The sequence below is a fragment of the Rhinolophus sinicus genome, chromosome 3 (assembly GCF_057876585.1).
Source record: "Rhinolophus sinicus isolate RSI-liver-muscle chromosome 3, RSI-T2T, whole genome shotgun sequence".
In the NCBI taxonomy this organism is placed as follows: Eukaryota; Metazoa; Chordata; class Mammalia; order Chiroptera; family Rhinolophidae; genus Rhinolophus; species Rhinolophus sinicus.
The window spans coordinates 199,336,362-199,357,860 of NC_142503.1; the positions used below are offsets into that span (position 1 = coordinate 199,336,362).

General features: G+C 50.8%; 1 protein-coding gene across 1 annotated transcript in view; it reads left to right on the forward strand.

The window, feature by feature from the left end:
* DYNC1H1 (dynein cytoplasmic 1 heavy chain 1) overlaps positions 1 to 21,499 on the forward strand; it is a 61,843-nt gene that overhangs the window by 30,322 nt on the left and 10,022 nt on the right. Inside the window, exons 27-56 of the mRNA XM_019747152.3 lie at positions 240 to 522; positions 774 to 874; positions 1,496 to 1,655; positions 2,647 to 2,890; positions 3,074 to 3,257; positions 3,506 to 3,718; positions 3,949 to 4,187; positions 4,380 to 4,536; positions 6,498 to 6,725; positions 7,122 to 7,352; positions 7,510 to 7,650; positions 7,873 to 8,106; positions 8,195 to 8,401; positions 8,492 to 8,613; positions 9,067 to 9,232; positions 10,203 to 10,366; positions 12,381 to 12,510; positions 13,990 to 14,123; positions 14,635 to 14,749; positions 14,844 to 15,005; positions 15,094 to 15,308; positions 15,407 to 15,611; positions 16,632 to 16,805; positions 16,895 to 17,014; positions 17,150 to 17,270; positions 18,456 to 18,651; positions 19,134 to 19,251; positions 19,332 to 19,547; positions 20,137 to 20,349; positions 20,456 to 20,583. Coding sequence (XP_019602711.1) covers positions 240 to 522; positions 774 to 874; positions 1,496 to 1,655; positions 2,647 to 2,890; positions 3,074 to 3,257; positions 3,506 to 3,718; positions 3,949 to 4,187; positions 4,380 to 4,536; positions 6,498 to 6,725; positions 7,122 to 7,352; positions 7,510 to 7,650; positions 7,873 to 8,106; positions 8,195 to 8,401; positions 8,492 to 8,613; positions 9,067 to 9,232; positions 10,203 to 10,366; positions 12,381 to 12,510; positions 13,990 to 14,123; positions 14,635 to 14,749; positions 14,844 to 15,005; positions 15,094 to 15,308; positions 15,407 to 15,611; positions 16,632 to 16,805; positions 16,895 to 17,014; positions 17,150 to 17,270; positions 18,456 to 18,651; positions 19,134 to 19,251; positions 19,332 to 19,547; positions 20,137 to 20,349; positions 20,456 to 20,583 — 5,321 coding nt within the window. The remainder of the gene's footprint in view (positions 1 to 239; positions 523 to 773; positions 875 to 1,495; positions 1,656 to 2,646; positions 2,891 to 3,073; positions 3,258 to 3,505; positions 3,719 to 3,948; positions 4,188 to 4,379; positions 4,537 to 6,497; positions 6,726 to 7,121; positions 7,353 to 7,509; positions 7,651 to 7,872; positions 8,107 to 8,194; positions 8,402 to 8,491; positions 8,614 to 9,066; positions 9,233 to 10,202; positions 10,367 to 12,380; positions 12,511 to 13,989; positions 14,124 to 14,634; positions 14,750 to 14,843; positions 15,006 to 15,093; positions 15,309 to 15,406; positions 15,612 to 16,631; positions 16,806 to 16,894; positions 17,015 to 17,149; positions 17,271 to 18,455; positions 18,652 to 19,133; positions 19,252 to 19,331; positions 19,548 to 20,136; positions 20,350 to 20,455; positions 20,584 to 21,499) is intronic.

Sequence of the window (21,499 nt, forward strand, 5' to 3'; positions counted from 1 at the left end):
TTCTCCCATCATGTCTTACGTTCGATACAGCTTTTACTTAGTGAGGTGGTTCTGGGTTTGCTGCAGCTCTTGAGGCTAATTAATTGCACTGCACAAACAGCATTTCTAAAAGTGGATTTGCGACTTGCAGTGCAGCAAAGAACACCCAGGCTCTCCATTGAAGTCTGATACTGCACAAACCCACTGAAAGTACTGCAGTGCTCGCATTTGTGGTAAACTCTCATGGGGACTTTCTTCAGATTACAGAGCTGGTTCACCAGAGAGACGTGACAAGGTCCTTGATCAGAAGCAAGATTGACAACAGCAAGTCGTTTGAGTGGCTCAGCCAGATGCGGTTTTACTTCGACCCGAAGCAGACGGATGTGTTGCAGCAGTTGTCCATCCAGATGGCGAATGCCAAGTTCAACTACGGCTTTGAGTACCTGGGCGTTCAGGACAAGCTGGTGCAGACCCCCCTCACCGACCGCTGCTACTTGACCATGACCCAGGCCCTGGAGGCCAGGCTGGGCGGCTCCCCCTTCGGTGAGTTGTTCCGCAAACCTGGGCAGGTGCAGTCTGACAGCACATTTACTTCTCAGGGATTAGTAAAGTATTTAATACTATATTTCTTAACTACAGGCCTACTGCATTCTAAGAACTTGAAATTTGTTTGCATTTATGACATCTGTGTTGGTTTTTTTAAATGAATTGCCTTGTACAGTAGTCAGAGCTGCAGCTGTGTTCCCAGCTGAGTGCTGGGCTTGGGCACTGAGTTCCTTATCTTCGTGTGACAGGGCCCGCTGGGACTGGGAAGACCGAGTCTGTCAAAGCCCTTGGCCATCAGCTGGGACGCTTTGTTCTAGTTTTCAACTGTGATGAAACCTTTGATTTCCAGGTGAGGAGCTTTGTGGGATCCACCCCAGATCTCACAGCCTGAGAGGGTCAGGTGGGGAACAGTGAGCGTGCACCCCTTTCCAGGCTGCTGGCCTGGTCGCACAGGGCCGGATCCTCTGGGGACAGGTGTGGTTTGGAAGCGTGCGCAGCGTCCGACATACGTGCTGTGGCCTTGACTTGAGCTTCATATTCTCCCTGACCTCTCTAGTGCAACATCGTTTTTCTAAAAGGACAGTTTGTGAAAGAAATGCTGAGTGCCCGCACGTGGCAATACACAGATGTTAATGGAAAAGATTCTTTTTTTTAATCAGCAAAAGTGATAGAATAAAAGTAACAGCTTTGTCATTGGATTTGGGGCACAGGAGGAAAAGTATGACGCGCTGCATCTATAGCTAAGACTTGTTCGTGAAGCACTTGCTGTGTGTAGGCATGGCCCCTCGCGTCACCTGTGCATCTGATTTCACCCTCACAGCCACCTGGGTGGGGGCTGGTATTATGCCCACTTCAGAGATGAGCAGATGTCAGTTCTAAGGGCAGACAGACAGATGGCCCGAGCCAGAATTGGAGCGCTGTGAAGTCAGTGCTGAGGCAGATGGCTTTAGCTCCTCTCTGTCCGTTTCAGGCGATGGGGCGGATCTTCGTGGGGCTTTGCCAAGTGGGCGCGTGGGGCTGCTTTGATGAGTTCAACCGGCTGGAGGAGCGGATGCTGTCGGCCGTGTCCCAGCAGGTGCAGTGCATCCAGGAGGCGCTGCGCGAGCACTCCAACCCCAACCTTGACAGAGGTAAGACCCCTCTGCTCCAGCGGCTGCTCGGGGGGCGGAGGGAAATCCCACAGGGCACTATGGCCACCTCTCGGTTAGAAATGAGCGAGCAGGTCATTTAGCTCCTGGGGCTGACTGTTGCAGGCAGGGTGGTGAGTCCTGAGTGAAAATGCAAGGGGCCCCCAGGTATTTTTTCCTCCTCACCCCAGAGCAGTCCTTCTGGGCAGTCCAGAGTCCTGTGTGTACCCCCTCTCCCCCCACAGCGCCTGCCCCAAAATGAGGGTTGGGCCGATGGGGGCCCTCGGTGCACCCCACCTCCTCCCCTAAGAGCCACCTGTTTGGCCAGTGCTCTTCCATGCAACTCTGGGAATGAGCCCTCGGTCAGGACAGGCGTGAGGTGGAAGCAGGTGGGGTGCTGAGGAAGGGACCCCATCAATGTATTGGTGTTGGATAATATATGTGCACTTTAACTTTTAATGTTTCCTTTTATTCCGTGACAATAGTAATTTGTCTACCAATTTGCCAGACCTAAATAAAACAAAAGGAGTATCAACGAAAACAATACCTGTGTGCTCCATATTCTCTTATAGAGAAACACTATCCCCAAATGACTTGGAATAGTGGGTTTTTTAATGATCCTAGGAAAGGCTAATTTTCATGATCAAAGCCTGTCAGTTGTATCACGGCATTGATTTTTCATTTCTGCAACTGTCTTTGGACTGACTCCATTTGTAGTCTTGCATTGAACCTGTGACACAGTACGGCACCACTAGATAGTGGGTTTCCTGCCCCTGGTGACTTCATCTATTACGTAATCAGACACTTCCGTGTAGGTGAGGGTGGCCGTGCCTGGTGAGTCCCGTGCCTACCAAAAGGTCACCACGCCACTCCCCTGCAGTTCTGGGTTCCAGGCTGCGAGGCCAGCAGAGAAATGGGTGCTGGGTAATTTTAAAAAGATTTTTAAAATAGGTGTTTGAACATCATGAGTCTTAACGCCTTCATCCGATTTCAGCCGCTGCCCCCATTACCTGTGAGCTGCTGAACAAACAAGTCAAGGTGAGCCCAGACATGGCCATCTTCATCACCATGAACCCCGGCTACGCGGGCAGGTCGAACCTTCCAGACAACCTGAAGAAGCTGTTCCGGAGCTTGGCCATGACCAAGCCCGACCGGCAGCTGATCGCCCAGGTCATGCTGTACTCGCAGGGCTTCCGCACTGCCGAAGTCCTTGCCAACAAGATCGTCCCATTCTTCAAGTGAGTGACTCAGCCGTCAGCAGCGGTTTCTACCACCCGTGCCACAGTTTCTACCACAGTTGAATGTGCCCGTTGAAAGTTTCTCTCTAATTATGGCACACGTTTCACAGTATGCTCTGAGTTCTTGACATTTGATGCTGTGTGGCTTAAAGCCTACCCTTAAGAACGCCCTTTCTCTGCTAGGCTATGTGATGAGCAGCTCTCGTCTCAAAGTCATTACGACTTTGGTCTTCGAGCTCTGAAGAGCGTGCTGGTGAGTGCAGGTAACGTGAAGAGGGAGAGAATTCAGAAGATAAAGCGGGAGAAGGAAGAACGAGGCGAAGTAGTCGATGAAGGAGAAATTGCGGAAAACCTGCCTGAACAAGAGGTCTGTACGCATGCTCTTTACATTCAGCTTGTCGACGTCCGAGTCGTGCCTTGACTCTGTGCCTTCTCACTGCGACTCACGTTCACTGCAGTGAGTAGCAGAGATGACATTCACACAGTAGATTGAGGGAGTCCGTGGGGGCGAGTGCTGGGTCACACTGCTCACTTAGCAGCCTGTGGAGATGCGGCAGTAACCGTGCGAGCCGGGCTCCCTGCCCCTCGGCTCTCAGTCCCCCTTTCCCCACATAGATTCTGATACAGAGCGTCTGTGAGACGATGGTGCCGAAGCTGGTGGCAGAAGACATCCCTCTGCTCTTCAGTCTCCTGTCGGACGTGTTCCCTGGAGTCCAGTATCACCGCGGTGAGATGACTGCACTTCGAGAGGAGCTGAAGAAAGTGTGTCAGGAAATGTACTTGACATACGGAGATGGAGAAGAAGTTGGCGGCATGTGGGTTGAAAAGGTAATAGGAAATGTTCTGTTGGCTGCAGCCCCCACAGACCCGCTGGCTGCAGGATAACGACCGTAGGCACCGGGAGGAAATTACATTTGCTAGAACTCTGTCCATGAAAAAATTCCAGTACTTGCCGTTAAGAGTTCATAGCGCACATTTCTTGCTTGTTGACGTGGGAGGTGGCTGAGGAGCCTTAGCCATTCTTTGCATGGTTGTGATGCTGGTCCTTTCGGCCGCAGGTTCTCCAGCTCTATCAGATCACTCAGATTAACCACGGCCTGATGATGGTGGGGCCCTCGGGCAGCGGGAAGAGCATGGCCTGGCGCGTTCTTCTGAAGGCTCTGGAGAGACTCGAGGGTGTGGAGGGCGTGGCCCACATCATCGACCCCAAGGCCATCAGCAAAGACCACCTTTACGGAACCCTGGACCCCAACACCAGGGAATGGACGGATGGGCTGTTCACGCATGTGCTGAGAAAGTAAGTTCACTTGGATCCATGTTGGCATTTGATGAACACAGACCTGACTGTGCTGGGCTTATACAACAGTGTGTTTTACTTTTCCAACCAAAGTCTGAGCACATTTAAAAACCACCTGAGAAACCCTAGGGCGGGATGTTAAATCTTAACTGTCTTGAATTAGTTAGCAGCTGCTTAAAACCCTCCCACCAGGATCATAGACAACGTGAGGGGCGAACTGCAGAAGCGCCAGTGGATTGTGTTTGATGGCGACGTGGACCCTGAGTGGGTTGAGAACTTGAACTCGGTGCTGGATGACAACAAGCTGCTGACTCTGCCCAACGGAGAGCGCCTTAGCCTCCCTCCCAATGTAAGTGCTTCCTGGGCGTCCTGGACCCAGTATGCTAACGTGAAGTTCATGGGCTGGCTGAGTGCAGTCTGGAGACAAGGGGCCAGGTTCCATAGGGGAGCAAGCAGCTGTGGAGATAATTTTCAGTCAGTCAGAGTCTCTAGAGTTTTTCTGTCCCTGTGGCTGGCGAGAGATATTTCCATAGGCTTTATTAATAACTTTCCACTGTTGAATTTCATTAAGCCTCCCTACAACGCTGTAAGGTGGGGTTGTACTTAGGATTTCTGTAGTTACTGTACATCTGGGAAGGGGCAGAATGAGGAAGCCTCAGGGCTGCCCCCTGTGAACGAGCATTTGGTCCGGGTTCTAGCAGAGCAGGGAGTGTAGGCAGGCCTGCGTGGATTTGCATCATTCTTTGATCCAGCACTTGGGGTATGCTGTCATGTGTCGGCCTCTGTTCCAGATGCTAAAGGTACAGCAGTAACCAAAATAGCAATACAGTGGTACCTCGGTTTTCGAACATCTCCTTTGACGAACATTTCGGTTTATGGACGCCGTAAACCCAGAAGTAAATGCTTCCGTTTTTGAACCCCCTCAGAAGTCAAACATGTCACACAGCTTCCGCTGAGTATGAGATCCTGAGGCCTAGCTGTCAGCTGTTTCCGAATGTTTCAGAACTTGAACGGTCTTCCGGAACAGATTATGTTTGAAAACCGAGGTACCACTGTATCTCCACTCTCCTGAGCTCATAGTCAGCTGATGACAGACAAGCCTAAGTGGTGACGGTGCTAAGGAGAGAATGTGAGAAGTGAAGGTTGCCTTGTCAGAACAGGCGGCCGCAGGCTCTGCTGGGAAGATGGTGGTTTAAGTAGAGACTGAGGGGCGAGGGAGCGAGTCCTGTGGGCTTTGGGGCATCCAGGCCAAGAGCAGGTTGCAGGGGGAGCGGTCTGGGTGTGCTCAGAGTGCGATGACAGTAAGGGGGCAGTTGGCTGGTGTGGAGAGAGCTGGGGGAGGGAAGTGGGTGAGACCACAGAGGAAACGGGGCGATCAGGTCGGGCCTGGGGGTCCATGTGAGGACAGGAGCTTGCCCCATGGTGAGTCAGGAGACATGGGAGAGCCTGGGTCTGGGCGATGCAGCCTGTTTGTTTACAAAGCCCCCTCTGGCTGCTGTTGGGAGGACAGTTGAAGAGGGCAGGCGTGGATAAGGAACCTAGGAGGCTGTGTGGTGCCCCAGGCACAGTGTGGAGATGGGCTAATGCATTTACAGCCTGTGCGGTGCAATTCGCTGATGGACGAGAGGCGTGTGTGCAGGAAGGGGGTGGAGCGTGACTCCCAGGGTGTTGGCCCAAGCAGCTGGTGACATGAGCCTTTATCATGAAGGCTCAGCATTGGTGGCTGTCATCACTTGAAAACCAAGCCATGAATGCTTAGTGCCAGTCTGAAAATGTGTACCCACTCAGATGCGAGCTTGATTTGACTTGTCATGTTCTTTTCTCATAGTCCATCCGCCAGTAGAATTCTGTTGTCAGAACAGTTGTCACACAAGGTGTGAGGCACATTAGCCCTGAGGTTAAGGCTCGATTCAGCATCTGGTTTGAATCTCAGCACCACCATCTGCTGGCCGTGGGACCTGGGCAGGTGCCCAGCCCCGTGTGTAAGGTGAAAACACTGCGGGCCTGCCTCGAGGCCCTGGCAGGAAGACTGAGTGGGTTCCAGTTGGGAGCATGGGCCCAGGGGCCACACGCTGTGTGGTTACTGCTGGCCCCCTGCTGGTCCCAGCATGCACATCGTCTCGCCCAATTTCTTATGGAGAGAGCTCGATGGATGTAGCGATGTGAACTGCAGCTATTTTTACATTTAAACAAAGTACAGAAAAATTAGATTTAACTCGCCCTTTCAGTGTGTGTGTAGGTAAAAGAATTTTAACATCCAGGTTTCTACCAACCCTGCATGATGCAATCTGCTTCATGTTTTCTCTCAAGGTGCGAATAATGTTTGAAGTGCAGGACTTGAAATACGCCACCCTGGCCACAGTGTCGCGCTGCGGTATGGTCTGGTTCAGTGAGGACGTGCTCAGCACGGACATGATCTTCAACAACTTCCTGGCCCGGCTGCGCAGCATCCCGCTGGACGAAGGGGAGGACGAGGCCCAGCGCCTGCGCAAGGGGAAAGAGGACGAGGGCGAGGAGGCCGCCTCCCCAATGCTGCAGGTGGGCGTGGGGAGGCGTGGGGGGTGGCGAGGGAAGTCCCGAGGGTCTGGGGCGGTCACTGCTGAAGCCAGGCGCTTGGTCGGTCGCTGGGTTTGTCTCACACCAGCTCCTAATTAAGGAAGCCCAGGCGTCACAGCAGCTACAGGCAGATGTGCTTGGGAAAATGCAGAGGACTCTTGCAGTTTAGTCCAGTGTTCCCAGGAAATGTAGCTTTTGAGAACCAGCAGGATGAAGGGAGGAGGGTTGTTCACTGAAGCATCATCCTTCATTTTTTAATCCAGAGTTAATTTTCAGAGGTCATGTGATCTGCTCCCAGGCCTGGGTTAGAGTTAGAAGGGATGAAAATAGCTGGGCTGTTTGAAAGGACCGGTTCAGCACCGTTTACTACTCTTGTAGATCCAAAGGGACGCGGCGACCATCATGCAGCCGTATTTCACGTCCAACGGCCTGGTCACCAAGGCGCTGGAGCACGCCTTCCAGCTGGAGCACATCATGGACCTGACGCGCCTGCGCTGCCTGGGCTCGCTCTTCTCCATGCTGCACCAGGCCTGCCGCAACGTGGCGCAGTACAACGCCAACCACCCCGACTTCCCCATGCAGCTGGAGCAGCTGGAGCGCTATGTGCAGGTGGGCCTGACCCCCGGGACGGGGCGGTTTCACGCAGGGCAGGGAGTGGTTCCAGAAACACCCACGGGCGCCAACCTCAAGCTTAGTGCTGCTGTAAATGCCTGTCTTATTGTGGTTGCAACTTTATAAAATGAGACCTTACTTCCTATTTCAACAGCGGTATCTGGTCTATGCCATTCTCTGGTCCTTGTCTGGGGACAGTCGGCTGAAAATGAGAGCGGAGCTGGGCGAATACATCAGGAGGATCACGACCGTGCCGCTGCCCGCCGCCCCCAACATCCCCATCATTGATTACGAAGTGAGTGCGCGAGGCACCGCCTTCCTCCCTTGGTCCCTGGGGTAATTCCGCCTGCAGCCACGTCACCGTGGACTTGGACGTAATTCTTCCGTTTCATAAAAGCAGTTTATCCTTTTGGTTTTATGCAATCCAAGGAGTGCAGATTAACTTGAAAGTTCTGATTTGTATGAAAGCGAGGAGGCACGTGGGCCCCGAGTGACCACTCCCCGTCCCTGTGTGCAGGTGTCCATCAGTGGGGAGTGGTCACCGTGGCAGGCCAAGGTGCCTCAGATCGAAGTGGAGACGCACAAGGTGGCAGCCCCCGACGTCGTTGTGCCCACCTTGGACACGGTCCGCCACGAAGCCCTCTTGTACACCTGGCTGGCCGAGCACAAGCCACTGGTCTTGTGCGGCCCCCCTGGGTCCGGCAAGACCATGACCCTCTTCAGTGCCCTCCGGGCCTTGCCCGACATGGAGGTAATGGGGCCGGGAGGTGGGCAGCGGGCTTTGGTGGTCAAATGCGGGGCCAGCCCTGTGATACCTGATTTGTTCCTTCCTTTTCAAGGTTGTGGGTCTGAACTTCTCAAGTGCTACGACTCCAGAGCTCCTGCTGAAGACTTTCGACCACTACTGCGAGTACAGGCGCACACCTAACGGGGTCGTTTTGGCTCCTGTTCAACTTGGCAAGTGGCTGGTATTATTCTGTGATGAAATCAACTTGCCAGACATGGATAAGTACGGGACACAGAGGGTCATATCTTTCATCAGACAGGTTTGTTTATGTCCTTGAGCCCCCTCGTCCATCCCCCACATTCCTTGTTCACATTTGCTCCTGACGTGTGACACTCCTACTTTCCCTCAGATGGTGGAGCATGGAGGCTTTTACCGAACCTCAGATCAAACCTGGGTGAAGCTGGAGAGGATCCAGTTTGTCGGGGCCTGTAACCCGCCCACAGATCCTGGGAGAAAGCCCCTCTCTCACAGGTACCATCTGCGTCTTCTCTGGCCTCGCACACCAGTTCCAGGCTGGTTCTAAACACAGCACGACACAAATCTGGGTTTAATTCTAAAAAGGTAACAATACTGCTTATAGCGTCCCTCCTGGGTTACTTGCCCTGTGCTGTAATACTAGGCAACACACTTGAAAATAAAAGCATTTTCTTGGGCAGTAGTGAAGTGCCCTCAGAGCTGTCTGCAAGGCCAACATGAGACTGAAATAAGCCTGCATTATTGTCCCTATTTTGCTTGAATCTTTTTCAAGCATTTTGCATCTACCATTGTGCCAGACCCGTCCTGGGCAGGCTGTGTGGCCTCAGGTGACTGACATGCCACCTGTGGAGGTGGGTGAGGAAGCACCTCGGGTCCAGGCCCAGAACAGGGCTGTGCTCGGACACACTGCTCCTCCCGGGAGGGACTGAGCCGGCTGTCCTGGCACAGGTTCTTGCGTCACGTGCCTGTGGTGTACGTGGATTACCCGGGGCCCGCCTCCCTGACTCAGATCTACGGCACCTTCAACCGGGCCATGCTGCGGCTCATTCCATCGCTGCGCACGTACGCCGAGCCACTGACCGCTGCCATGGTGGAGTTCTACACCATGTCTCAGGTAGGCGACGCTGCCCTCTAGCCATCCAAGAACTCTATGGGAACATTGAGCCTTTCTCCAAAGTCCGCCATCCAATCATTCCCTGCCCGGGTATTGCGACTGCGAGCATTTCCGTACTTACTCCTGCCGTCCTCATCCCTGCACATGTGCACAACCTGATTTCCTTTAGGAAATTGGGACTGTACTGTGCAGTTTGCAAAAGGACACGTGCACTTGTTTCAACAGTACAGATGTGAACATCTATCTGATTGTTCTCCGGCAGTGTTTGTACTGACTGCGTGTTGACCGGTTACACTCCCACCAGCAATGCTTCCTTCCCTGCATCTTCGTTAACATTTTAACAGTATTTAAAAAGGTCTTTGCCCACTGAGTGAACAGAAGCGGTTCTCATTTGCATTTCTTTGTGAAGGCTTCTCACTTTAGCCCTTTAACAAGGGGTCACATGAGAGAACTGTGGGATTTTCCACTGATGCTCCATCTGGCTCTTAGGGCTTTGTGAGCACTGTCGGTATATTGCAAATATTTTTTCCAGTATTTGCTTTTAATTTTATGTAATAGCAGGTTTTTTCCCTACAGAATTTTTTTATGTCATCTGTGTAAATCTTTTTCTTTAATTATTTCTGCTTTTGAAATCATGCTTAGAAGGCTCTCTTTCAACTTAGGAGTTAGATTTTTTTATTTTCTCCCTAGCCCGTGACTCAACTCGGGAGTTAGATTTTTAAAAATATTTTCAGAAGAATTTTCTTATAGTTTCATTTTTTTTTTTTTTTCCAACATAAAATGAGCAACTTGGATCTCATTTTGCTGGACAGTTGTCCTGGTGTAGTTTCAACATTTAATTCATCCTTAAATATTCCAGAGTCTAGATTCTTTATTTTTAATATAAAAAAGTTACACAGCAATTACCTTTTAATCACTATTCATGTCTTAAGAGATTTACATGTAATTTCCATTTTTCCAACTCCCGCAGGAAAGATTCACTCAGGACACACAGCCCCACTACATCTATTCACCCCGTGAAATGACCAGGTGGGTGCGCGGCATCTTTGAGGCCCTGAGACCTCTGGAGACTCTGCCTGTGGAAGGCCTCATTCGGATTTGGGCACATGAAGCCCTCCGTCTCTTCCAAGACAGGTAAAACCAAGGGTCTGTTTAGCCCCAGTTCCCCGACTTCCAACCTTCTGAGTTCGGGTCAGTGTGTGACTGGCCTGCCCACGTGGGAGCCAGGCTGTGAGGGGCATGGGAGGGAGCAGAGGCGGTGAGGGCAGCCTTGCATCTGGGACTCGATCACAAGCACCCCTGGTGTGATGGGGTCACAGTGCACTGTGACTGCCCACCACTGGTGACCTGCTGTGTGGCCTTGGGCAGAGTACCACTCACACGAGGTAGTTAGTTACCTGTGATAACCTTGTCAAAGCATAGAGATTGGTGGTGAATTGCAGGCCTTCTAACGACTCCCTGGGTACGGGTCCCATAACCCCCATCCTCCTCGTCTCCAGTCTTCACTGTCATCCGGAATTTGCACCTGGCTCTCTGGGACACGGTCTTCTCCTTTACCTGTTGGCTCTAGTGGCAGCTTTTGCCTTGTATGTTTTGACTTTTCCTAGTTAAGTGACCAGCACCTAAGCGGAAGAGTTGCTAGTGACTAGTGATCAGCATTTATCACAGGTTTGTGGTTTGAGCCACCGTAAGTGTCACAGTAAAAAGCTGAAGCTTTTTATCTTTCAAGGAATCTTGAAAACTGTTGACATGTTTTAATCAGAATTTTTTCCTTGCATTCATTTTAGTTCCATACAATCATTGTTTTAGAATAAATTCTTCATTTTCGTGGCTCTTGCCTTGTCATTTTTTTTTCTTACATGTTTAATTTTATGTATTTTAGCACTGTAGTCCTTCACAGAATTTTAGGCTCAGTTTAGATTAGTGAGAAAAAGTTAAATTTTTGTTGCTTTAACTACTAATAAACAGCAAACCTCAACTGACTTACTGTTTAATGCAACACCACAGTTTCCTGATGCAAATCATTTGGGGAAATTTTCTGCCTGTGAACCAGGTGCTCAGAGTGGGGGAGGGCAGGGCAGGGTCCCCTTGCTCCCGCGGGAGTGCGAGTTTTCCCGAGGTGGCCCGTCTACAGGACACAGTCCCAGTAGGACAAGCTCCTCTGGTCACTGCTCATCTCAGGTGTGGTACGTGGTAGCAGTTAGTTAATAGTTACTCCCCTGGGAGGACTCAGGGTAGGTGGTCCCTCCAAACTAAGAAATATGCCATTAGCGGTTATCCCTCTGGACCAGTCACCCATCTCCAGCGGCTTTTCTCATCCAGGCTTCAAGGAGTCTCGGGACACTGCCTCTTTGTCCATCGCTGGTGTTCAGGCCGGACTCTGGAGTCACAGAGCCATTTACAAAGAGCCAGGCTGCGCGATGCGGGAGGCAAGGCAGAGCGGGGCCGCTAGCCCTGCAAGCCCTATTTCTAGCTCTTGTTTTGGGTTCTCCCACTTTAAAAGTGTTGTCTTTTTGTTGTTATGTGAGCTACCTTCACTGTCCGTTTTTGCTTTTGTTTTAATTTAAAAGAAGAGTTTTGAGCTACAAAATACCAGAGCAAACTAGGTTGGATTCCAGTGCAGCCCTGGCAGTTGTGCGTCTCAGCTCTCTGGGCTTTAGTACGTGGGTGCCTTCACTAGACCTTCAGCTGGAAGCCTGCTGGGTGTACCGTGTAGTCAGCTTCTCAGAGGCCCTCCCACCCTGTAGGGACAGTCGGTCTCACCTGCTTTCCCTGCCCTGCCCGCAAAGCTGTACAACCTGCAGTCCTTGTTTCTGTGCCCTTGGTGCCCCAGTACTCAGAACATGTATATTAAGCAAGCTTAAAAATGAAGCAAACTTTCATTTTTTTTAAATCAATGTGATTGAACCTTTTTAGGGGAATTTCTTTAAGGGTAGTCGTGCCATAGTTCTGAGGGTCTTTATATTTCATGTTAAAATTTTGGATTGCTTAAGTCGTCTTAAGTTCAGCGTCTTAGGTTCTTCCATTCGTGGAAAAGATTTCTGGTAGAGGCGATTCCAGCCCTTGGAGTAGCTGCACACACCACACCTGGTGTTCTCTCACCACGGTCTCCAGGACTCAGAGGCGTCCACTGCTCTTCTCCCCACAGGCTTGTGGGGGACGAGGAGCGGCGCTGGACAGACGAGAACATCGACATGGTGGCGCTGAAGCACTTCCCCAACATCGACAAGGAGAAGGCCATGGGCCGGCCCATCCTCTACAGCAACTGGCTGTCAAAGGTGACGCGGCCCTGCACTCATTGCTGCCTTCTGTCCTGTAGTTAGTGTTCTCTTGGAACCAAAACACCTTGTTTGGAAGTGCTCTGTAACGAGCTGTGATCGTAGGCATGACGATGGCCTGTGTATTTACAGCCATTGATCATTTGGGGTAGAAAGTCCCAGGGCTCTGGTTGGCTGACTGGCTGTGTGCTTCTTACGCCCGTGTGCTGGTCACTCCCCCCAGTAGACGAGGTTGCTTTGGCGGGTTTGCAGTGAAAGAAGTCTCCCACCCCTTTGCTTTCATTTCTCTCACACTAAAAATGGGGTAATTGTGAGTAATTTGTGTGAAAATGTTTCACATGCTAAAATACTAAAGGTGACATTTCCAGAATAGCCGTGAGTTGTCCTTTTCTCTGAAAAAGAGATTGGAACGTTTCAGTAAGTTACAGTCTTGCTATGCGTTTCATTCAGTACACTCCTGATACAGGGCGAAGTACAATCTTCCTTTCAGGAGCTCAGGGTCTACAAGGGGAGAGGCAGATGGGCATGGCTCAGTCTGGGAGAGAGCTCGGTAGAGCTGACCCCTGCGTTGGGTCTTGAAGGGTTCGAAGGCCTTCTTCTGAGTGTCTAAAGTACATGCCAGGCAGAGGGCCCCACAGAAGCAAAGGCGTGGTAGCCAAGAAGGGGCAAGGCAGGTTTTCCTTCGTGTTGCTACAATTTTCATTTCTATTTATTTCTGGATTCTAGATACTAATCTTTCATCATTTATAGGCAACTTCGTCTTCCAGTAGCTTTCTTTTCACTCTCTTTATAGTGTCTTTTGAAAAACAGTTGTTCTTGAAGATACATCATTTAAATCTATTAGTAATTTTGTGTATGAAGTGAGTTTGTTTCCTGTGGACATTGTCCAGTGCTGTTTGCTGAATGGCCCTTTACTCTGAAGTGTCACTCTGTCATACTAGGCTTCCCTAGGAGTGGGTTTATTTCCAAGCTCTGTCCTATTGATCTATCACTTCCTATGCAAACCACGTAGCCTCGATTACAGCCATAAGTCTGTGGTTCTTTAGGGAGAGCTCGACCATTTGGGCCCTTTCCTCTTCCAAATGAAACTTAGAATTGGTTTGTCAAGTTGCACTGAAGCAACCACTGCCATCCACCGTTGAGATTTTGAGTGGGATTACATTGATTTTCGATGTCAGTTTGGATGGAAGTGACACTTCTACAGTAGTATGTGTTTTTCTCCATGTTCATTGTATATCTCTTCAGTTATTTAGGTTTTCTGTGATGTCCTTCAGTGAAATTCAGTTTTCTCTATAAAGATTCTCCATGTTTTTTGATCCAGTTCTAGTTAACTTATTAGTTTTTTTTTTTTGCTCCGTTTTAAATGATACTTTTTTCTGTTGCATTTTTAACAGCTGCTTAGTATATGGAAGTATAACTGACTTTGGTTTAATAACTAAGATGATTTCTTAGTAACTTGGTCTTACCTTTTTCCTACAGGATTACATCCCAGTAGACCAAGAAGAGCTAAGAGATTATGTCAAAGCAAGGCTGAAAGTCTTCTACGAGGAAGAGCTGGACGTCCCTCTGGTCCTGTTTAACGAAGTGTTGGACCACGTGCTCAGGATTGACCGGTGGGCTTTTTGTTGTTACAGCCTTACCTCCTGCCTCCGCTGCCTTTGATTTAGGGTCAGTGTGGGGGGCGGTCATGCCAGGCCTCGTCCATCTCCCGACGGACCTCCCGCTACCTCCCCCTCAGCCTTCTCTGCCAAGCGACTCCTCTCTTCTCTTCTTGCTTTCTAAGTCCAGCTTAACTGTCCTAAACTTTCCCACTAAGAGCTTCCTTCAGCTCTTCCTAGCACCTTACACCTACCATGGTTACAGCCCCTCAGCCTCCTGCTAGAATTGGGTCTGTCTCCTCGTGTCATCTGAGTGTCTGCAGGACAGGCCCATGTCTTACTGCTCTTTGCAGCCCACTGGGCCTGGCAAGTAATAATTAATTGTTCATCAAATGTCTGATGTACAAATTCAAGTTAAAATACGTTAGAAGTGTTGTTGACTAAATCCTGAAAAAGTTCAGGGCAGAGTGTCAAAGGGGACGCAGCATGAAAGCCTTAAAATCTTTCCTTCCTGATAATGTTTCAGAATATTCCGCCAACCTCAAGGCCACTTGCTTCTGATTGGTGTCAGTGGTGCGGGGAAAACCACCTTGTCCCGCTTCGTGGCCTGGATGAATGGTTTGAGCGTGTACCAGATTAAGGTGGGTCTGGCCGCAGCCTCATAACCCACGAGGATTTGTGGGTGGTGCACGTGGCCCCGTGCCTGAGTGGGCCTGACCCGCCGCGCTTCCGCAGGTCCACAGGAAGTACACAGGAGAGGACTTTGATGAGGATCTGCGGACGGTGCTGCGACGCTCCGGCTGTAAAAATGAAAAGATCGCCTTTATAATGGACGAGTCCAATGTTTTAGATTCTGGATTCCTGGAGCGCATGAATACGCTTCTGGCCAATGGAGAGGTAAGTCAGCGATGTGTTGCATCGTGTCACATGTTGCGTGGCATCGGGTGCCAAGGACCAGTCAGGGAGAGTGCTGTTTTGTTCCTAGGTCCCCGGTCTCTTCGAAGGAGACGAGTACGCCACCCTGATGACCCAGTGTAAAGAGGGCGCCCAGAAGGAGGGCTTGATGCTGGACTCGCACGAGGAGCTGTACAAGTGGTTCACCAGCCAGGTCATCCGCAACCTCCACGTCGTCTTCACCATGAACCCATCCTCGGAGGGACTCAAGGACCGCGCGGCCACCTCCCCGGCACTTTTCAACAGGTACACTGGTCTGCGCTCAGCTCGGTCCCAACAGCAGGCTTCCGTTCAGGGCTCAGCCTGCTCTTGGTAGCTGTTCTGAGATGTGGGCATCTTTGCAGGTGTGTGTTGAATTGGTTTGGAGACTGGTCCACAGAAGCACTGTATCAAGTTGGCAAGGAATTCACAAGTAAAATGGACCTGGAGAAGCCGAATTATATCGTGCCTGATTACATGCCAGTTGTATATGACAAACTCCCGCAGCCGCCATCACATCGGGAAGCTATCGTCAATAGCTGTGTGTTTGTTCATCAGACTCTTCACCAGGTGGGTTCCGTTTTGAGATCAGGAAATGCAAAAGTAACCGTTGTACTAAAGTAAAACTAAACTGACTCAGAAATAGAGCCTACGGTCCTTCGTGTTTGACACGGTGCCATCACCCGCAAGAAGTGGGCTTCTCTCCTGTGCTCTTCCCTCTGTCAGTGACAGCTCAGCCTCCTTGTCAACGGCCCTTGTACTGCTTCCATTGCTTCTTCCTCTGCAAAGCACTCTCTGCTTTTCTCTTCTCACTGCTACTGTGTCCCTTGTCCTGTCCTCTCTACCGGGCATCGGCATCCTTTTTCTGTAAATGGTTCAGGCTATGTGGGCAGACAGGTGTCTGGCACGACTGCGGGGCTCTGCCATTGGAACAGAAGCCCCTGCAGCCGTATGAGGGCGTTGCTGCCACCACCACGTCGCACTTGGAAACAGGCCACGGCAGGGTCTGACCTACCGGCTGCACAGCTCACTGACCCTTGCTCCAGAAAAGTCCAGTCCACTCCCATCTGGAAAGCTTTGTGAAAACCACTGTGAGCCTGTGGGTGTCCCATCGGCCACTTGCATGGCCTCCTGGCTTCCCCTGTGGTCCCATTCCCCACTGCCCTGCTTCACACATCTCCCTTCAGGCAGAGGGGACCAGAGCACTTGGTGACTTGGAGCCTGTGCTGCCTTGCCCCTCTTGCTGGTGCGTCTCTTCTTTTGGTATCTACTGAAAAGCAGCAGTAGGTAGAGGAGGCACGACTAACACTTACGTGGTAATTACCAGTTTGGGGAGCCTTTTCCTGTGAAATACACCTCCTTGGTTGCCGTAATCACCTTCCTCATCTTAGAGAAATTTGAGGAGAAAGCTTCGAGGTTTAAGGGCCTTTTGAGATCTAAAGACCCCAACTCCAGTAGTGTGATTCCTGAGGGTAGGGTCCATGCCACCATGTCACACTGAGGTCCAGCAGGCAGAACAATTAGAGTTTCTTGAGGTCAGATCACAGAGAATGTCCTGAAAGTGAAAGCTTTAACTTCCTTTTCTGGAAGGCTAATGCTCGGCTAGCCAAACGAGGGGGCAGGACCATGGCCATCACGCCTCGACACTACCTGGACTTCATCAACCATTACGCCAACCTGTTCCACGAGAAGCGCAGCGAGCTGGAGGAGCAGCAGATGCACTTGAATGTGGGGCTCAGGAAGATCAAAGAGACGGTCGACCAGGTACGTCACAGGCCTCAGCTTTGCGTCCTGGGGCAGGCGCAGTGAGGTCCCTTAAGTTCTGTTTGCCTAATGTGGCTTCTGTTATTTAGGTAGAAGAGCTGCGTCGTGACTTAAGGATAAAGAGCCAAGAGCTGGAGGTAAAGAATGCAGCAGCCAACGACAAGCTGAAAAAGATGGTGAAGGACCAGCAAGAGGCTGAAAAGAAAAAGGTGCTGCTTCTATTTCAGGAAGGGCGGCCTGTGTGGGCTGGGGGGCAATCGGGGCAGGGCTAGGGGTGTCGTTCTAGGGTTCACTCGGCAGATTAACCCATGCTTACCCAGAGCTGAGCCATCCTTCCTTTCTAGGTCATGAGCCAAGAAATTCAGGAACAGCTGCACAAGCAGCAGGAGGTGATTGCAGACAAGCAAATGAGCGTCAAAGAAGACCTGGACAAGGTGGAGCCAGCTGTCATCGAGGCCCAGAATGGTACGTGCGTCCTGGCGCAGGTCTGCTTCCCAGAAAGGATGCTTTCTCCTTGCAGCTGGAGAGTGCAGGGGAGTGAGCATGGCTTCCGTCAGGTTCCAGGCGTGTGCGCCTGCAAAAGCCTCCCTGCTGACATCCAAAGGCCGCTTCTGCATCTTAGGGCTGTCTGCAGCTCCTAAGAGCAGCGGTCCTCTACAGCTAGTCTGCTTTGACGGGGGTGAAAAAGGGACGCAGTAAGCTTTATGTTGATATGTTGTTTTCTATCTGGTGACAATTAAACATTCTGTTTATAAACCCCTGACTTGAACGTCACCAAGAAATACTGTGAAGTATGCAGTACTGCCATCCTGTAGTCATTTCTGAGAGGGTCCCGTCATGCCCAGTGATTACTGATTTAAGGATTGATGACAGTCACTCTGCATGTGCGTGGGAAGTGCCGTAGAAAGAAGTAGGGCACCTGTCACCCTATTTTTATTGGCGACTTGCACAGTAATTAAAAGTGGCCTGTGCTCCCTTCCTGCCCATTAGCATTTAACTGTTTCAAATAACCTAATTAGTTATGCGTAGTTTTCACGTTACACCACAAGATGAATTAAAAGCACCATCCAAACTATAGATTTTCATTCAGAGTAGGGTTTACAGGAGAATTCTGTTTAGTCCTCACCTGCTGAGTAATTCCTTAAAAGTGTTTTCATAAAAGTTCAGGCTGGAAAGCTACGTTTCAGCTTGTGGAAAGCGCTGGCCATTTTGTAAGAACTGTTAAATTCCACATCTTCACGCAGCCAGTCAGGCAACTTCTAAACGGTGGCAGATCGAAAGCGTCTTTGTTTGGACTGTGTGAAATGCACAACTACAATGCTTAACCCATAGCTGTGTCGTCATTACATTTAAAAAACATTTTTTTAATCTTTCTGGAGGTAAAGGCACGAATGAGAATTTGTGAGACATTTGCAAAGGTCACATCCTGCTTTTTTCAGAATGTCGCAGTTTGGCCTTAGTACAGTAAGAAAGGTCGGCTACTTAAGCTATTCCAGAGGATTTTCAGACAGAAACCCTGACATTTGCTTGAACCTTCTGAGCAGCTGTCCCTTTCCTAACTGGAGTCCGAGTGTCTGGCCGTGTTTGGTCCCCTCTCACTGCCCCGCTTTCTTCCTCCCACTCCACCCTCACACACGTCGCTGCGCTCAGCTGTGAAGTCGATAAAGAAGCAGCACCTAGTGGAGGTGCGGTCCATGGCCAACCCCCCTGCCGCCGTGAAGCTGGCGCTCGAGTCCATCTGTTTGCTGCTGGGGGAGAGTACGACCGACTGGAAGCAGATACGCTCCGTCATCATGAGAGAGAACTTCATCCCCACCATCGTGAACTTCTCCGCAGAGGAAATCAGGTGACTTGCCGGGAGGCGGAAGGCCTGTTCAGGGGGCAGGTGGTTTTTCCTTTTCTCCTGGCCTTGTGTGAGCTGTCAGATGCCAGGAGGCAGCGTCAGTTACATTTACATTTGTCACACAAATGCCTTCCCAGGCCATTGCGATGTAGTCAGATGTCTTCCCCACGTTCCTCCTCGCTGTAGTTTTCTGATCCCTTAACGTAACCCTGCGAGCCGAATCCTTGCTGTGGTCAGAGCGAGGCCACCCGCCTGCTGCCTCAGAGCCGGCCCTAGTCTGTCTCCTGTTCGGGGAGGGGGCACGAGGCCTGATGGTCAGAGTCCTCAGAAACAGTGTCCACTGTCACCTAGAATAGGGGTCATTCTGGCTCATCCTCCGTGGTCACTGGGCCAACAGGTGGAACTGGGCTCTCCATTTCGATTTCCTAAAAGCATCCCTTCACTGTTGCCCGACATGTGCTTAGAAATGCACCCCTCTCTTGCAGTGATGCCATAAGGGAGAAGATGAAGAAAAACTACATGTCCAACCCAAGCTACAATTACGAAATTGTGAACCGGGCCTCCCTAGCCTGCGGCCCCATGGTGAAATGGGCGATCGCACAGGTAACGCGCAGGCCGGGGACTCCTGCGGGCGACGCTGTCTGTCCGGTCATTGAATAACAGTTACCATTCACCCTGCTCAGCTCAACTACGCAGACATGTTGAAGCGGGTGGAGCCTCTGCGCAATGAGCTGCAGAAGCTGGAGGACGACGCCAAGGACAACCAGCAGAAGGCCAACGAAGTAGAGCAGATGATCCGAGACCTGGAGGCCAGCATCGCGCGCTACAAGGAGGAGTACGCTGTGCTCATCTCGGAGGCCCAGGCCATCAAGGCTGACCTGGCCGCCGTTGAGGCAAAAGTAAGCGCGGCTTGGGGCTCTGGGGCTCGCTGCCAACTCCCCGAAGTTCACATGCTGTGCTCGCTGCCCCGTTTGCTGGAAGCAGGGTTCACACAGTAGCGTTTGCTGCATGTACCATGGCCGTCGCAGTGAATTAGCTCTGTGATGTCCTAAGGTCCTGATGACGCTGTCCTGCATACGTGTAGATAGGAACCAACTGAGCAGTCTAAAGTGAGGGCGTCTTTGTCAGGGTCTCCACTGCCGCCTCATTGCTAACGCCTGCACTCCTCATCAACCCTCAGAATACTCTAATCCCGGCCACCAGCACCTCTCCCTCCAGGCCAACCCTCAACTGCTGCCCTTCCCACCTCTTCTTCTTCCTGCCCCATCTCTGCTCACACAGAAGGCTGACACTTAATCTCCGCACTCTCTCCTGCTGATGACATTTTAAGACTGTCGTCATTGGCTGTGGATGATCTGGGCCCCATCTCCTTGGAGACCATGACAGCTTGAATGGGTTTCTATTTTTAGCCCTCCCAAAACCCTGCACCTAATGTGGAGGGACAAATTTGCACTTTTCTGTATAACTCCTGTTGGGTCTTCCTTTTAGGTAAACCGGAGCACTGCTCTTCTGAAGAGTTTGTCTGCTGAACGCGAGCGATGGGAAAAAACAAGTGAAACTTTCAAAAACCAGATGTCTACCATCGCTGGTGACTGTCTCTTGTCAGCTGCGTTTATTGCTTATGCGGGTTATTTTGACCAGCAGATGCGACAAAACTTGTTTACCACCTGGTCCCATCACTTACAGCAGGCCAATATCCAGGTAACGGTCCGTAGAGAGTTGAAAAAGATGTGAGCCAAACTGGTGTTGGGTAAACTTGTCCTGAGCGGACACCATGACAGGACAGCCAACCGCCCTACCCTCTCAGTTCCGCACAGATATTGCAAGGACGGAGTACCTTTCCAACGCTGATGAGCGTCTTCGCTGGCAGGCCAGCTCCCTACCTGCGGACGACTTGTGCACCGAAAATGCGATCATGCTGAAACGCTTCAACAGGTAGGGAGAGCAGGTTATATAGATAGAGTGCAGCGACCCCAGTTTCATTTTTATTCAAAACACACCTTTGAAGAGATGAACAGAAATTGAGAGTGGGCGTGTGGTGCTGACATGGGTCACGTGGTCTCCTGGTGAGGCATGCGTGGTTCCTGTTGTCCTTTCATCTGACTAAATTGTTCTGTGGTGAATGTTCCTGGTGTAACCGTTTGAAATTCATTGTCAGGGTTGTATGTCAGGTTGGACATTAGGACAGACCCTCTTCCAACATTATAACTGAAAATATTCAGCTAGAAAGAGTTACAGGGGAAATTGCTGCCTGTTTTTCAGTTAAGAAGGCCAGAGTAAGAAATGGAATGTAACTCAGCGACACTGCACGTCAGGGGCAGTCCTCAGGGCTGAGCCCGAGAAGGGCACGCTGCCCTGTGGCGGTTCTGACACCCAGCCACCCTTGGGGTTTCTTTTTCCTTTTTTTTTTTTAGAAAAAAGGAAACTTACTCCCAGATTTCTTTGTAATCTCATCTAAATGTTTTGGGACCTTTGAGTCATTGTCCCAGGGATACAAAGACGATGGAGCACTCGTGTTGGTGGTGTCTGATTTTTATGCGCAAACCTTAGGGTTCCATGAACGAATGGCTCCGCATCCCGTCAGGTGGTGCTGGTGAGACTGTTGATTCACCGGTAGTCTGCAGGTCTGGAGTCGGCTCAGTGCAAAGTATGCACACTTCTGTTTAGTCAGTGGCCCGGCACACGTGGAGAATGACAGATCTGAGAATGTTCTTGAGGATGGAGTGTGTACTCGCAGAAGACAGGAAGTGCCCCAGATGCCCGTCAGGTGTTGGTGGTCACTGTCTGGAAGGGCCGTCAGTGATGCTCAGAACAGTAATTCAGTAATTCTAGGCTCATGCGCTCAGCCCTG